Source organism: Suricata suricatta, chromosome 1, assembly GCF_006229205.1.
Source record: "Suricata suricatta isolate VVHF042 chromosome 1, meerkat_22Aug2017_6uvM2_HiC, whole genome shotgun sequence".
Lineage (NCBI taxonomy): Eukaryota > Metazoa > Chordata > Mammalia > Carnivora > Herpestidae > Suricata > Suricata suricatta.
The window spans coordinates 189,526,899-189,543,662 of NC_043700.1; the positions used below are offsets into that span (position 1 = coordinate 189,526,899).

The 16,764-nt window shown below is 54.9% G+C and overlaps 1 protein-coding gene across 1 annotated transcript in view; it reads right to left on the reverse strand.

The window, feature by feature from the left end:
* Nucleotides 1-14,024, reverse strand: part of EVC2 (EvC ciliary complex subunit 2) — a 122,721-nt gene extending 108,697 nt beyond the window's left edge. The window contains exons 1-7 of the mRNA XM_029952439.1: nt 13,989-14,024; nt 10,955-11,015; nt 10,032-10,144; nt 9,005-9,059; nt 5,969-6,135; nt 2,192-2,260; nt 62-248 (exon numbers count right to left, since the gene is read on the reverse strand). Of these exons, the coding sequence (XP_029808299.1) occupies nt 62-248; nt 2,192-2,260; nt 5,969-6,135; nt 9,005-9,059; nt 10,032-10,144; nt 10,955-11,015; nt 13,989-14,024 (688 nt within the window). The remainder of the gene's footprint in view (nt 1-61; nt 249-2,191; nt 2,261-5,968; nt 6,136-9,004; nt 9,060-10,031; nt 10,145-10,954; nt 11,016-13,988) is intronic.
* Nucleotides 14,025-16,764: the final 2,740 nt, after the last annotated feature.

The following is a 16,764-nucleotide window of genomic DNA, read 5'->3' on the forward strand; positions in this document are numbered from 1 at the left end:
CTCCGCCAGCATCTCTACATATATTCACTCCCCTCCCTGACTGAACACACTCTGCTGTCACCTTGCAGAAACTTCTTTCTGAAAGTCTGGAATCCTGGTGAGGTCCTGTTTCCCGTCGACCCGCTGATAGAGAGGCCAGTGATGTTGTCGAGTATGAGCAGATCCGAGAGGTTGGTGGCCGTGGGGGTCCTGGCGTTGTCCACGAGCAGGCTCACCTGAGCCGTCGGCACCTCGCTCTGCCCGGACACCTAGGACAGGAGAGGCCACGGGGGCAGATTGGCTGGCAAGTCCGACCTCCGAGTGTGACGCCCCCCCACCAGCTCGACTTTGTGTGCACGCTGGGGTCATGTCACGGGGCCCTGACGGCTTATCAGGTCTGATTTCAAAAGCCCCAGGAGTGTTTGGACTCACGCTTCGCTAAGCTGTTACTTGGGGACCGTTCCCAAGTAACCGGGACCCTGAAATGCAGGAAAATGACTCCTTCCAGGGAAACAGAAGAAAACATGTCAAAGCACAGAACTGCAGTCAGGCTGGGGACACCGTGGCAGCTGGCGTCACCAAGAGCAAACAGTGGCTCTTGCTCATTCGGCCACTTTGAAGATTGAGCCCAGCCCCAGGGACCTGCCCAGGGCCTCTCATGGCCACCTGGCCTCCAGGCTGGAGCGAGCCAGTCTCCGGCCCCCTGGCCCGTCTCCCCCATGCAGGCTCTGCTTGGCCGAGGGTCTGAACGGCTCAGCGGCCGGAAGCCGCCTAGCAGCCCACGCAGCTGGGATCCGGCCTCGCCCCTGCAACCTCACCCCGCTCCCACTCTCCAAGCTTTCCCCACAGCCCAGCCCTGCTGGAAGGGGTGCAGGAGCGGAGGACAGAGGGAAGCAGTGTATGTATACACACAGGTGTGCATGCACACACACACATGCGCATGCACACTCAGAACTGCACGCATACGGCAGAAACATCTCCACAAAGACTGAGGAGAAACTGTTGGCACCAACCGTATCCAGGAAGGGGGGCAGGACAGCTGACGGCCTGAGATAAAACCAGGCGTGTGCGGTAAAGGGTTAACCCCGCGGGTCTGCACAGCCCTGCCCCTGCCCTGCCCCTGCAGGCTTGATCCGGTCCTGGCTGGTACAAAAGGCCTTGGGCCACACCAGGCCTTCGGCTGGAGGCAGGGGCCTTGAGCCACGCTGTGTCAAGGGGCCCGCCGGAGGGGCTGGGGACAAGTTCCTGAGGTCAGCCACGTGGACACGGCACGCCCACATGATGGAGCCACAATAAAAAATCTGGAGGTCAAGGCTTGGGCGCGTGTCTCTGGGGGACAGTATTTCTGTACGTGAGGTCGCACATCGGTGTTTTGGAAAGTGAAACACCGGCCACACTACCCCACAGGGAAGGACAGTGGCGACTGCTGCCCGGTGTCCCCACAACTCTGTCCCATGCGCCTTCCACTCTGCTGACTTTAACCTGTACCCTTTTACTGTGATACATTCTAACTGTGAGTCTAACAGCTTTTCTGAGTTCTGTGAGTCCTTCTAGTGAATCCCGGAGCCCGAGGGTGGTCTTGGGGACGCCCAACACACGATGATCTGAAACGCCATCTCACGGGATTGATGAGGATCAAAGACGTAAAAAAACCAAACAAAAATTTTAAACAGTTAAGTACCCATCAACGTCAACAGCTGAAAGGAAATGTATCATTCTTTCTAAATGATCACAGCGTCTTAAATGATCACAGCGCGGGGCACCGGGGTGGCTCGGTCCGTCAAGTGACCCACTTTGGCTCAGGTCATGATCTCACAGCTCACAGGTTCAAGCCCCACATCGGGGTCCGTGCTGACAGCTGGAAGCCTGGAGCTGCTTCAGATTCTGTCTCCCTCTTTCTCGGCTCCTCCCCCACTCACACTCTGTCTCTCTCTCTCAAAAATAAATAATAGAAACATTGTAATAATTAAAAAAGTAAATGATCATAGTGCATGTTCAATAACAGAAACTAAAATGTCATCAAAAACTCTTGGTCCTGGTTCTATGATGTGAAATTGAAGATCACTTGTACGTCATTTCCTCTCTCATGTGCCCAGACACAGGTGGGCAACCTGTGACTCGTCGATCCTTGGAGACATAACTCTACCCAGATGTGATGTGGTCAAAACCCAACTCTTCTCCCTTCGAGGATGAGCCACCCGTGAATACTCACCACTGCGCACTTCTGAAAAATCACTCCACCCTCAGCCACTCCTTGAACATCCCTGGAGAGGTCTCCGTGCTGCAATAAAACATGAAAAGTACTTCGCATACTTAATAAAAAGTATAAGATGCAAGAAAATTACCAGTAAATAAATAAATGAACAAACAAATGAATGAATGTACAAGATGAACTTCTAAAAGAGGGTAGAGCATTACTTCTGCAAGTCTAAGAACCATCGTAAGCAATCTTGAAAGTTTATTTATTTTGAGAGAGACAGAAAGAGAGAGCAGAGGAGGCGCCGGGAGAGAGGAAAAGAATCCCAGGCAGACTCAGCTCTCTGAGCACAGAGCCCGATGCGGGGCTCAAACCCACGAACTGTGAGATCATGACCTGAGCCAAAGTCACATGCTTAACCGACTGAGCCCCCCGGGTGCCCCTTGAAGAATCTGGAAAGAGTGTTAAAAAGCCTGGAACTTAGAGCCTACAAGGAACAAAGAAGGTGTGCGTGTGGTCACACCCACGTGCTCTCCCAGCCTGGGGGGGGGGGGGGGGGGGGGGGGGGGGGGGGGGGGGGGGTCCCTTGGACAAAGGCAATGGGAGCAGAGCCTGGAAAAATCTCACCACGGCTGTCCCCAGGCCCTGCGTGCTCCTGGGCACCAGCTAACGGGGTCCAGCAGCCGCACACAGCAGGGGCCTGGTGAGACCGGATCACGGGGCGCCCGGGCAGCCTCCGTGAGCCCATCCACCATCCACACAGAGAATCCACCCAGCCTGGGCCTCCTCAGCCCTCTGTGGCTCCCCTGGGAAATCCCCCAGGCAAGCCAGCACCTGCCCCCCAGACGCCTCTCGTAACCACAACTCTATCTGTCCACGTCTGCCCCTGTGCTATCCGCCCCTGACCTCAGGGCCACGATATGGCACATCCTTTACATGGAACCGGACTCTGACCTCACCCCCTGGGAAGCTTCCCCGGCCACACTCCTGCTCTCCGCCCTGCCGGCCTGTTTCCTACAGTGGCACCACTGTGTGCAAACTAAGGCAGCCCTCAGTGATACTAATGATGGGAAGAGTGGCCGTTATTTCCCAAGCCTGGCCACACGCCCATCCCTTTACATACATGGGTTCCACTTCTCCCAGTTTACAGATGAGGCCACTGAGGCTCAGGAAGGTTGCCTCACTTGGCCCAGGTCACAGGGGCAGGAAGCCTGGCCTCTAGCCCAGCCGTGGGACCACGTCCTGTCCTTCCACACATGCAGCCCCTCGCCAGAGCCTGTCCCTCTCTACGTACAGAGACAAGGACCCAGAGAAGGGAAGCCAGGTCCCTGAGAAGGTGCAGGCGACATGCCTGAACCATCAGCCCAACATCAGCCCAACCAGGCCCCCGACCCCAGGTGAGCTCTCCGCCCACCGCCTCCCCCGACGCCTTTGACCTTCACAAGCCCGAGAGCCGTCAAGCAGGCACCTGGCTTTCTGGTCTCCTGACCCTCCGACAGCATCGCTGGACACAGCTTTTGAGCACATACACGCAGGAGGGGTGAGAGCACAGACGTGCGACTAGGAGAGGCCACGAGTCATCTCCCAGTGACAGGGACTCCAAAGAACAATGACAGCCCCTGTGGGGGGTCGCGTGGGCCCCCAAAAAGAAAGGTCCCCATCCTGAGCCCCAGAACCAGCGAATGTGACCTTCATTAGAAAAGGGGGGCTCAGCCGGTTAAACCTCCGACTCTGGCTCAGGTCATGATCTCAGGTTCGTGGGTTTGAGCCCCGCGTCAGAGCCTGGAGCCTGCTTCTGATTCCGTGGTGTCTTCCTCTCTCTCTGCCCCTCCCTGCTCATGCTGTCTCTCTCTGTCTCAAAAAAAAAAAAAAAAAAAAATTTTTAATTAAAGAAAAGGGGTCCTGGAAGATGTAATTAAGGATCTCAAGATGAGATCCTCATATTCTAAATCTAGGTGGACTGGTTTGGGGACCCCCAGACCCAGTGACAGGTGTCCGTATGGGTGACAGGAAAGGAAGAGACATAGAAGGCCATGTAAAGGTGGAAACAGTGTGATCATACAGTTTACGTGTCAATTTGGCCGTGACGCCCAGATCTTTAGCCAAACACATCCGGATGTGTCCGTGAGAGCATTTTGTCTTACACGAGGTTAGCATTTAAATCCATGGACCCTGAGTAAAGCAGATGACCTGCAGAATGCAAGTGGGCCTCGCCCAATCAGTTGAGGCATTAACAAAAACGACTGACCTCCCGCAAGGAGGAGGAAATACACACACGTACATTTCTTATTTACTCTGCTTTTCTGGAGACCCTCAATGCAGAGAGTGAAGAGACAGGGCCAGAGCCAAAGAAGCTACCAGAAGGTGGAAAAGGCAAGAAAGGATTCCCCTACAGCCTGTGGAGGGTGCACGGCTCTTGTCCACTCCTTGATGTTGGACTTCTAGCCTCTAGAAGAGAGAGTGACAGAATAAATCACTGTTTTGAACAACTGGGTTTGGCAGCTCTAAGAAGCTAATTCAACGCTTAGCAGGGGGCCGAGAAACGAGCTCAGTGGCCCTCACACCATCGTGGGTCATTAAATTACAAGCAAAAGGCAGCCGTGGGGCGCCTGGGTGGCCCCGTTGGTTAAATGTCCGACTCCTGATCTGGCTCTGGTCGTGATCTCGCAGCCGTGGGATCAAGCCCCGTGTTGGGCTCCGCCCTCGAACGTGGAGGCTGCTTGAGATTCTCTCTCTGCCCCTCCCCACCTCTCAAGATAAATAAATAAACTTAAAACAAAAAGGGAGGCCTATGTGGAGCCAACAAACAAAACAGAATGGCAAACAGCAGGGCGGCGCCTGGGTGGCTCACGAGTCTGACTTCAGCTCAGGTCATGTTTTCCGAGTTCATGAGTCCCAGCCCCACGTCGGGCTCTGTGCTGGCAGATCAGAGCCTGGAGCTGCTTCAGATTCTGTGTCTCCCTGTGTCTCTGCCCCTTCCCCACTGGTGCTCGCTCGCTCTCTCTCTCAAAAATGGATAGATATTTAAAAGAATAAAACAGGGGCGCCTGGGTGGCTCAGTCGGTTAAGCCTCCGACTTCGGCTCAGGTCAGATCTCACATTCGTGGGTTCGAGCCCCGCGTCAGGCTCTGTGCTGACAGCTAGCTCAGAGCCTGGAGCCTGCTTCCGGTTCTGTGTCTCCTCCTTTCTCTGCCCCTCCCCCTCTCATGCTCTGTCTCTCTCTGTATAAAAAATAAATTAAAAAAAAAATTATTAAAAAAAAAAAGAATAAAACAAAAAAACAGCCGCAGAGGCGTGGAGCCGTGGTGAAGGGTCCGAATCCTGGTTCTGCCGCCTCACCTGCGCGACCCTCATCACGTTTCGTAATCTCTCTCATCCTGCTCCCTAAAAGCAGCACCTGTTTACAGAACCCGCATTGAGGCTCCGGCAACACGATGCACAGAAACCGCTAAGCCCAGGGTCTGGCGCCACAAACACTTGCTAAACGCCTGCCGTGACGGTCGGTAGCAGCGTGCTTATGAGAGCCGGTGCTGACAGGTCCCGCTGAAGCAGGACCGGAGCCCGGCTTCGGAACCAGCAGCCCAGCGCTCAGATCCGACCGTCCGCCTCATCTCAAATACCTGGTGTCGTACAGAAGAGAGAAGCTCTTAGGCATAATACCTGTTCTTAGTGAAGGAAAAAGACCAAGTGTTCTGCAGAACCAAAGCCTGAGGCATTTTATACACAGTTGGCCCCAAACTGGGTTCTTTCCAACCTGATTCTTTCTGTTTAAGTACAGAATGCGTGACTCACCAGGCGCTGAGTTCTAGGAGACTCTCTTTTAGACAAAGTCTTCCTGGGCCCCGAGGGAGTCAAAGCAAACGTGGGTGGAGTCCAGGGCCCACGAGAGGCTGCAGAAGCCGGGAGTTGGTTAAAGACCTCGCTTCTCCTGCTGGATTTCCTTCCCGACGGTGCTCCCCCTGAAAAACAGCAGTGCGCACGCAAGGCGTCATGCAGGGGGTGGTAAGAGGCAGGGACAGACCCGGGCAGCAGGCTGCAGGTAGGCGGAAGGCGCCCGCCAGAGAGGGGTTTGCTGAAAGTGAGTGAGTGAGTGAATGAATGAATGACTTATCCTCTCTTTCCCAGGAAACTAGACGTGCTCATTGAGGGGCTACTGAGCCTAAAGAGACTGTTTCTCAAAGTGCGTGCAGCTCATGGTGGATGTGCGCTCACATGTACATTCCTGCCCTCCCCCGCCCCCAGACCTATAGAATCAGACCACCACTAAGGGAAGTGCCCACACATGGCATCGGAGGGCCCTGAGTTCGAATCCTGCCTCTGTCACTCACCAGCGGTGTCCTTGGGCAAGTCACCTAACCTCTCTGTGCCTGTTTCCCTAACTCTCCAGGGGACAGGAGAGTCTCAGCTCACTGGGTCCTTCTGATGACCCATCTCCTGCAGAAGGGGCCCCTGGTGAGCACCACTGATAGGGACCCTGAGGAGGACTGGCCACTGCCTGCCGAGTTCCCCAACATGGAACGGGTCCCTCCAGAATTTGCTCCATGTCAATGAGTATTGAAAACTCACGGGCACCACGAGTAATAGAAATGCCACTGAAAACATCCTGGCTGGGCTGTCAGGGGCCGGTGCTGATCGGCTACGTGGCCCCAGAACACTCTGAGCCTCAGTTTCCCTCACCGGGGATGTGGCTGACTATCCCTGAGACGGGGCTGCCTACGGAGCAAACGAGACGACAGCGAGAACACGCTCAGAGAAACCAACGCTGGACGCCAGAAATTCAAAAGTCTGCAGAAGTGTGCGTTCCCAAGGTTCACCATCGATCCAGACGCAAACCGGGTCCTGATGAAGAACGGAATTCCCTCGCGGCCTTCCTTACACGGCACTGACAGCGAGCTCTTCTACGTGTGCTTCTGAAAACTTTCATAATTTCACGTTGGAATAAAGAAACACTTGAATAAAACAAAAGGTGTGGAACTAGATCCTGGATAAAACGAGTCCCTTTCTTCCCGGACGGTGTCTGTGGTTGAGTCAGGTCATGAAGGTGGAACAGGGCTGAAGGTGAGCACTGGGGCCTCGCCAGGTGGGCGAGCGGGCGCCTTCCCAGGCCGGCTGCCGACTCAGGTCTGGGTAAATCACACAGGTGCCATTGGGACCGGACACCCGTCTCTGGAGCCTCACCCAGTCCCTCGGGCTAAGGGACCCACGCTTTCTCAGCAGGCCTCCTGGACACAAAATTTTAGGCCACACTCGGCTTTATCTCTGGTGCACCTGCTCATGCCCCCTGGCCCTCAGAAGGCCCAGCCAGAAAACTATCACCACCCAGCACATCATCGCTCAGTGGCCTCCCCCTTCCTGCCACCAGCACGTGGGACAGCTGTACCGTCTGTGCAGCTCCCGGGTGGCACCCTCACTCTCCTGCCCCTGGCTGCCACATGGCTGCAAGCCCCTCCTTCCATCCCCTTGTCCTGTTAAACTGTCACTTCTCAGGACTCTGCTAAGGAGCACCTCCTCCAGGAAGCCCTCCCTGAAGCCCCTCCCAGGGACCTTGTCGCTCCGTCCCCAGCTCTTAATGCAGTCACAGAGTAGTAACCATGCTCCCTCTCACTGACAGGTTTGCCTTGTCAGTGAATAAAAGGTTCTGTACCTGCAGTGACGTCATCTCAACCTATTTTACTCAAACTCCAGGACTCTGGCTGGAAAGACGGTTTTGTCAGGGAGGCCCTTCCTCCACTCAGGAAGCACCCTGCTCGCTGCCCAGACGAGCGGGGCCAGCCTGGCCCCCAGCCCATCCAAGTTCCCAGGAGGCAGAAGGAGGCACAGAACCCGGAAGAGTCCACCCCCAGCCCCAGGGACGGGGTCGGGAACAGACACAGGACCCAGGCTGAACCCAAGAGCCGGCTGTACGGCTCTGAGGGGAAAACAGGGCTGAGATGGAAGAGAGAGACGCAGCCAGGGCGCGACCAGAGCTCCTGGATCTGGCCACGCCCCCGCCTTACAAGGCCAGTGGGTTCTGCTTTGCATAGGTGAGTTTCAGCTCAATTTCTGTCTCCTGATGTGGGGGGCTGACAACCGACCCCTGAAGGTGGCCAGGAGCCAATCCAGGGGACCAGTAAGTGTGTCATCCTATATGCAATAGGGACATCCCACATATGATTAAATCAAGACCCTTGAAATGAGGAAATCACCTGGACCAGCAGGTGGGTCGTAAATGTAACCCCAGGTGTCCTCTAAGAGGGAGGCAGAGAGAGCGCTGACAGGCAGAAGAGGAGAAGGGACCACGGAGGCAAGATGCTGGCCTGCTGGCTCGGAGACGCAGGAAGGGCCGGGACCCACGGAATGCCCGGAGCACAGCATAAGAGGCGGAAAAGGAGCAAGCGTTGTCCCGGGAGCCTTGGGGGGTGGGGGAGGAGTGTGGCCAACACCTTGGCTTCAGCCAGTTAGATGGATTCTGAACTTCTGCCCTTCAGAACTCTGAGAGAATAAATCCGTGCTGGTTTTAAGCCACGAAGTTTGGGGTGATTTGTTATAGCGGCCACAGGAAACCCATACACCTGGCTAATATGCACCATCTGTATTCAATCAGACTCCCTCCGGGGAGAATCAAGACAGGACACCTGACCCTGAATCCTGTTAGTGCTCGGCCAGAGGCTGGAGGCGGCGACACGCTGCCCTTGCCCAGTCAGGTCAGCGAATAATGTAACATATTTGCCCAAGGCAGGCAGGTCTGTGGAAAGTGAGGCAGGTGGAGGCAAGAGGGCTGTGACTTTAAGTCTAATTCTCTTTCAAGGTCGAAGCAATGAAAAAAAATCAAACAAAAGATAAACTTACCTTCGGTGTTAAAGCGAGAGCTTTCCACGTTGGGCCAAATCAAAAGGGGCAAGTCCTGAAAAATTCCAAAGGCCAAAGTCAGCAACGGAACCTACTTGTAAGAAGTGATCGAGAGTCGTTTTCATAAATGGCTCACACAGAGATGAGTTGAAATTTTACCCAGAAATCTGAAATAAACTTTTCCAGCTCAACCACCTCCACCAGGAGTATGGATTACCCTCTTTCCCACAGAGACCATCAACTCAGTCGTGACTGCATTTTGGGAAGCTGTCTAGGAAGGCAGCACAGTGTGGTCAACATTTCAATATACTCAGATAGACCTGAGTTTGAATCCCAGCTCTGCCTTTCACTAACCCTGTGACACTGGTTGAAACTCCAGCCTCTGAATTCTCACCATCTTGCAAGTGCCTACGGAGTTCCTATGGAGCGGCTTGTAAAATACTAGAGAAGGAGTCCAGAGAACTGGGTTCTAGCTAGAACCATCTACGTGCTGTGTGTCCTTAGCCAAGTCTCTGAGCCTCAGACCCTCAGCTAAGAAGAGGAGATGTCAAAGCCTCTTTCCAGCCTGCTTCGCTTGCTCAGTGATGAAACCTGCCCACACAGGGCCCAGCTAACTCTCCCACCCCACCTCTGTAAAACAGTGGGCCCTGGAAAGGCCCAGACCTTTCTACTGTAAATTAATAAAAATAAAGCCACCCGGGGCTGAGCCCCTGAAACGGGCTGGGTCCCATGCTGCGCATTCAAGTAAGTTACACGATCGATCTTCATAATAGTGAAATGAGTGCCTTTCTTGTTTTCCAGTAAAATCCCCAGACTCGGGTCGTTGGATCACTGCCTGCAGGTCCCACAGGGAAAAAGTGCTGGAAACTCGCGTTGAGCCCACACCCCCCAGCTCTGGACGTGCCGTGCTGAGCGAGAAAGGATGGGCACAGCAGTGAAGGCCGTGAGAGCCAGAGGGGAGCCCAGGCCTGGCTGGGGGCCCGGCCCGAAGGGCAGTTCCTGGGTCTGCTATCAAGACGGCCCTCACCTGCGCAGGACGCCATGGGCTTGAGAGGTAACTGCGTGGCCACTGTCTCTGCCCGTCTGGATGGTTTTCCCAGCACCCTTGCTTGTGATCACACAAGCCCGTCCCCTGGGCCACTGAGGGCCACGTGTTTCAGATACAGCCCGTGCAGGCTCCCAGGCCCCCAGACAGCGCTCCGGGGAGTGACAGAAGCCAGCTGTCCCGGCTGCATGCAAAAGGCCTGTCTGCAGGGGCTGGAACATGACGTCCACCCGTGGAGGGACGGGGAGGGAGCAACGGAAAATGGAGGGACGGGCGAGGACACGGCCAGACGCAGCCAGCCTTGCAGGAGACCACACCCCCGCGTCCTGCCTGCCTTCCTGCAAGGCGACCTCACAGTACTTAAATGCACCGCAAAATCCCCTCTTCCCTTGACCCCCACAAAGACACGTGCCCCCCATGTGGCCCCTGTGCAGCGTGCCCCCTCCTCCAGGACCTGTGGGCACAAGCAATCTCCTCCTCTCTCCTGTGCTATTCCTATTCCATGTCCACACCTGACCCATCGGCAAAAAAAAAAAAAATCCAGTTTAAGAAACAACACACAGCAGGGCACCCAGGTGGCTCAGTGGGTTAGGTGTGCAACTCTTGATTTCAGCTCAGGTCATGATCCCACGGTTTGGGGGATCAGGCGTGTTCGCGGGATCGCGGTGAGACACCCACAGGCGCACGTTCACGGCGCATTAGTCGCAATAACCAAAATGTGGAAACTAGACCAAGTGTCCATGGACAGATCGCGGACAAGCACAATGTGGTCCATCCAGAGGATGGGATGTTATTCAGCCTTAAAAAGGAAGGGCATTCTGACACCGGCTGCCACATGGACGAACTGACGACACTGCGCTGGGTGAAGTGACCCGGCCACAAAAAGACAAACACCGTCTGCTTACAGGAGGCCCCTGGAGCGGTCAGCTTCACAGAGACAGAAAGAAGGGCGGTGGGCGCCAGGGGCTGGGGGAGGGGGCCGGGGGGGTTAGGGTTTAACAGGGTCAGTTTCAGCTTTGCCAAGAGGAACTAGAACAGTTGCCCAGTGACCAGGACTGTGTTTAATGCCAGCCAACTGGGCGCCGAGCAGTGGCTAAAACAGTGGATTTTATGCTGGGTGTATTTCAAGCACAGTTACCAAAATGAATAAATGAATAACTCAGTAGAGCAGATCTGTGTTTACCTAGAAAGAACGTTAAGATTCAAGAGAAATCACTGGGTCGCAAAACTATACCGTGATTCCTTTTCATAAAAAGGGATTTCTATACTTTACATACATTATTCTATATCTAATCGTGTTTACATATTCATTTTCATATGTATTTGTTTATATATAGTTGTTTATCTGTACATATATTTACTTCCGTGTTTAACAGCTTTAAAGCACATGTAGATATTTAATAACATAGTTCACGCCTATCATATACTTAGTAAATACATTTAACAATATGCTACGTAATGTATCATGACCACATGCTATTATGTTGAGGAGTCCTGAACAGGTACTGAAGTGTCAGGCCTGGTGGCCTGGGGGAGAGGGGTGGTGCCCCTGCGGGCACGGGAGGGAGGCCCCCTTCTCTCCACGCTGTCTATGTTGTTCATCCCCGACAACCAGCACCAGCCGTCCGTGAGTCACTACAACAGCAGCAACAGCAGTGACAGCGACTGAGCAATGGAGGCCACGCTACGGAGCTGCCCTGAACACTTGTTCTTTTGGGGTCTTCCGGGTCCCTCACACCCAACGTGAACGCTGTCCCCAAAGTCTCCTCGGACAGGAGTATGTGGCCCGCACAGCCACCAGTTCGTAAAGCGCCTTCCACCAGGCAGAAGGCGATCCGTCTTCCCTGAGCATCCTTCCGTCTGTCAGACGCTGATTCGATACGCCAGCGTGGACGGAGCGAGTCTTTCCCGCCACCCCCCAGGGAAAACAAGCTCGTGATAACAATACAGACCCAGGCTGCGCACAGGGACCTCCTCCCAACAAGTCCAACACAGGGGGAGGAAGGGTCATTTCACAGTGAGAAACCTGCCCAACGCGACTCCCGCCAGGAGGCCACGGTCAATACCAACAGCGATAAACCATGTGGACAGTAGGCACCCAGACAAATCCCGGGGAACGGGGGGGAGGAGCAGCACCCTATGAAACAACTGACCCTCAAAACTGCCAGACTCATCAAAAACAAAGAAAGTCTGAGACACCTGCACCACCAAGGGAAGCCTAAGGAGACAAGATGACTGAACGTTACACTATGGTGACTCGGGTGTGATCGTGGACAGGAAAAGGGCATTAGGTTAAAATAAAAAGTTCGGGCTGTCTGAATAAATTATGGACTTTAATAATATTATTAATAACCTGAGTCCAGGGGAGCCTGGGTGGCTCAGTTGGTTAAGCATCCGGCTTCGGCTCAGGTCATGATCTCACATATCATGGGTTCAAGTCCCACGTCGAGCTCTGTGCTGACAGCTCAGAGCCTGGAGCTGCTTCAGATTCTGTGTCTCCCTCTCTCTCTGACCCTCCCCTGCTCGCACTCTCTCTCTCTGTCTCTCAACAATAAATAAAAAACATTTTAAATAGTTAAAAAAAAATAACCTGAGTCCATTAGCTACAACAAACGTACCACGGGTATGCTAAGGCATGACGTCAGCAACACGGAGAACGATGTGGGGTCGCGGCAGATATATATGAACTTTCTGTACGACGCACTCAACTTTTAAAATCTAAAACTGTCCTAAAAAAAGGAAGGCTGTGAACTTACAAAAGATATATCCACGAGGTCTCTGGCGTGGACAGTGGCTCCGCGGGGCACCCAACACCCACACACCTGCACGTCGCTGCAACCCCGGCACCCTGGAACTTTCCACCCAGCCCCTCAGCCAGCATTTGCTGCACAGGAGGCTGCGTGCTAGGCACAGCAGACCTGGCCCCTGACCTCACTAAGGGATGATCGTCTCTTTATCCACAAACATTTCCACTCGAAGCGGGCAGGTTCCAAGGAGGCAAACAGCCCCAGGTGCCAGGAGCCCTTGGCCATGTGTCCAGGGACCTGCCTGGTTTCTGGGTATCACCATCCCGGAGGGTGTCTCTCCAGAGGCTCCGTGGCCACACGAAGCAGCCGGCTCTCACGGAGAGCCCCTGACAAGGCCACCAGGACCTCTGCAAGGCTGTTTAACGCCTAGTTGCCCGTTTTCCCTGCACACGACTCACCAGCAGCACCCGGTCTGGGAATGTATTAGCATCCCGTTGCTGCTATAACAACCACCATGAACCTAATAGCTTAAAGCAACACACATTTATTACTGTACGCTTCTGGAGACCAGAAGTCTGACATGAGCCTCAAGGGGCTAAAATCAAAGTGTGGGCAGGGCTACGTATTTTTTCTAGAGGCTCTAAGGGCAAGTCCATTTCTTGGCCTTCTCTGGCTCCCAGAGGCCACCCATGTGCCGTAGCTCAGGGCCCCTTCCCGCATCTTCACGGCCAGCCGCAGCAGGGTCCCCCCCACGGCATCACCGTGACCTCCTTCCAAAGCCACATCACCCTCCCCCTCTCTCTTCCGCCCCCTCTTCCATGTTTTAGGACCCTGTGATTACATCAGCACCACCCAGCTAATCCCAGATAACCTCTCTTTTAAGGACAGCTGATTAGCAACCATCTACAATGTTAATTCCCCTTTGTCAGGTAACCTAACACGTTCACTGGTTCCGGGATCCGGATCGATGGGGATGTCTTTGGGGGGATTGTTCTGCCTCCACAGACCCCTCTCTCCCTTTGGTGCTCACCTTCCCTGACCTCCGGGTCCCAGTCTTGGTTCCCTTCCTGTCACACCAACCATACCTTCTCATCTCCTTTGCTGGGTCCCTCTTTCTTCCTGCCTAGCCATGGGCTCTGGCCTCGCTCCAGGGCACTGCCCTGAGGCCTCTCTCTTCCCAATCCATACTTACCCCCAAGGTGAGCTCAGCCATTTCTAAGCTGACCATTGCCCGGTGCCACCAGCTTGGATCCCTCCCCTAAGTCCAGACTTGCCCACCCAACGCTCCACTGTACACGCCCGCACTCAGAGGCACATCAGACTTGGCAAGACCGGAATAGAATTCTCGATGGCCCCAAGGGGCTTTGGTATATGGTATCTCTATTCTTCCATTTGCTCAGACCGAAATCCTTGGCTCCATCCTTGACTCCTCTCTCTCTCTCCCTCTCTCTCAATCCACAGCCAATCCCAGCAAATCCCACTGGCTCCACCTTCGAAATACATCAGAGACCCCCCCAGCTAGCAGCCCACCAGTAACCACCCTGGTCCAGCATTCTTTGGCCTGTCTCCCAGTCGCCTCTGCTCTTGCTGTCACTTCTGCCCTGGGTCCTCTATCCTCGCCCTGGCCACTGGGGGCAGAGGGGGCGGGGATTCTTTAGAAAGATGAGCCACAGAGTGTCACTTTCCAGCTCAACACCTTCCACCTCACTCAGGATAACAGCCGGGATTCTCAGCATGGCCCGCGGACCCTTCCTGATCCGGCCCCTCCTCACCCTTCTGGCCTCACCTGCTCTATGCCCCCAATTGCTCTGTCGACCCCCCGGGCCTCCTTGCTGGCCCCGGACCACACCGAGCACACCCCACCTCTGGCCTCACTATCGGGGCTCTCTGGAAGGGTCTTCTCCTGGACATGGCCTTGCCCTCCCTCATTCCACCCAGGGCTCTGCTCACCTGTCACCTCCTCAAAGCGCCCACCCTGACCACTCACTGGACGCGCTCACCACCTTCTCTCCCAGCCCACTCTGCCCTCTGTATTTCTCTCTGCAGCCAAAACCACCGCCTGGTGCCACCGTTTAGTCCTTGTCATGTCCCAGGAATACAGACTTCTTAAGAGGAGAAATTGGGGCGCCTGGGGAGGCTCAGTCAGTTAAGTGTCCGGCTTCGGCTCAGGTCATGACCTCACAGTTCGTGGGTTCGAGCCCCACATCATGCTCTGTGCTGACAGCTCACAGCCTGGAGCATGCTTCGGATTCTGTGTCTCCTTCTCTCTCTGCCTCTCCCCTGCTCATGCTGTCTCTCTCTGTCTCTCAAAAACAAATAAAAACATTAAAAAAAAAAAACAGGAGAAACTGCTTGTTCTTTTCGATCCCAGGGATCCCAAACGGGGTCCTAGAATCTCGTCCGTAAACACGAGCCGTGAACGGCTGCCTCGAAGCCTCACGTCTGCCCAACCCTTCCAGGCCTCCCTCCTTCCAACACGCTCTCGACGGGACTTCCTGCCACGGTGAGAACGCTGCACAGTCCGTGCTTGAGCGCAAGCTTGAAGCGCTCATGTCTAAGTGACCACATGGGTGAGTGGCTCCCGGGTTAGGCAGAGCATCTTGGGCCATCTGGGAAATGGTTGTAACCGCCGCTCAGTTTATCCTCTGCAGGAAAGGACAGATAATAAGACACCACTAAGCACCTGTCTTCAGGTTTTCAAAGCACTTTCCGGTGGAGCCTAGCAAGTGTCCAGCAGAAGGTGCCAGCACTGGCTTCTCAGAGAGAAGGCCAAATGCAAGCAGGCCAGGTGAGCGGGCCCTGAACATGGGGAACAGGGTGAAAGCACGGGACAGGCCTAGGCGTGGGGGAGGGGCTCCCTGGGTGGTATTTTCTCCTTTGCAAAATGGGCCCCACACCTCCCACCTTGTGGGACAGAAGCACATGAAAGGACCCTGTGAAATGTTGCCATGGGGACTTTTTAAGAGCTCAGTAAATCAACAAACGGTGTTATTACTTCATCTTCTCTAGTGAAAATCTAATAATGGAAAATAAACAGAATCTCCTCGAAGAGTCTTAAAATCCATAGCAAGTGTAGCAAGCGCCTTGGGGCTTGCAAGCAGACAACTCAATGGGACTGGGGAAGCCAAGCCCTGGGGGAGGGGAGGGAGGACCCCAAGGTCATGAGGGGAGAAGCCATGGAACAGGGCAGTCCCGGGAACAGAAGCCTAACTCTGCCAGGGATTGGTGATGGGGTGTGGGCTGGGGAGGGAAGTGGTCATAGGTACACCATAGACCACAGACAGATCACCCACCCTGGACGCCAGCCATCTGGGGGGAATGGGTGGGAGAGAGCCCAGATTTGGGGGTGGGGGAGACTCAGAAGAATCAGTCACCAAAGGCCAGAGGCTGAGTCCTGAGGACCGACCCCAGCGGCTGGGGCGGGGGGCGCAGAAATTCCAGCGGATGGGGGCGGGCAGTAGGTTTTGGAGGAAGGGGAATCTAGGGAGACAGCCAGGGCTCTGTGCCTTCCCAGGCTGGTGGCCACAGTGGGAGGGGAAGGCGAGAAGTGGATGAATTCAGCCACCAAGACTGTGCGGACAACAAAAGCCCACTGGGCCTCTAAGCACCCTGGCAGTCCGGGCGCGCTCACCTCTGCCGCCGCTGCACCTACGCGAAGTCGCCTGCCTCCGGAACCCACCCGCGGGGTGGACGCTGCAAAGGCTTGCAGACCAGGAATCGGGAGGCACAGGAAGTGAAGCGACTTTGCCCAGGTCACAGGGTTTTTGGAGTTTCTGGGTGAGATTCGACCCAGGCGGCTGGCCAAGTCCAAGCCCGCGCGCGCGGCTCCGTCTTTCCTGGCACTTGGCGGGTCTGAGCGCAATACACTAGGAACACCCGAAGCATCCGACTCAGACTTGCCCTCCCACTGATGGTCTCCCCTACTCGAAGGGGCCGCCAGTGTAGACGAAGCTCCGCCCGGCCGGAGT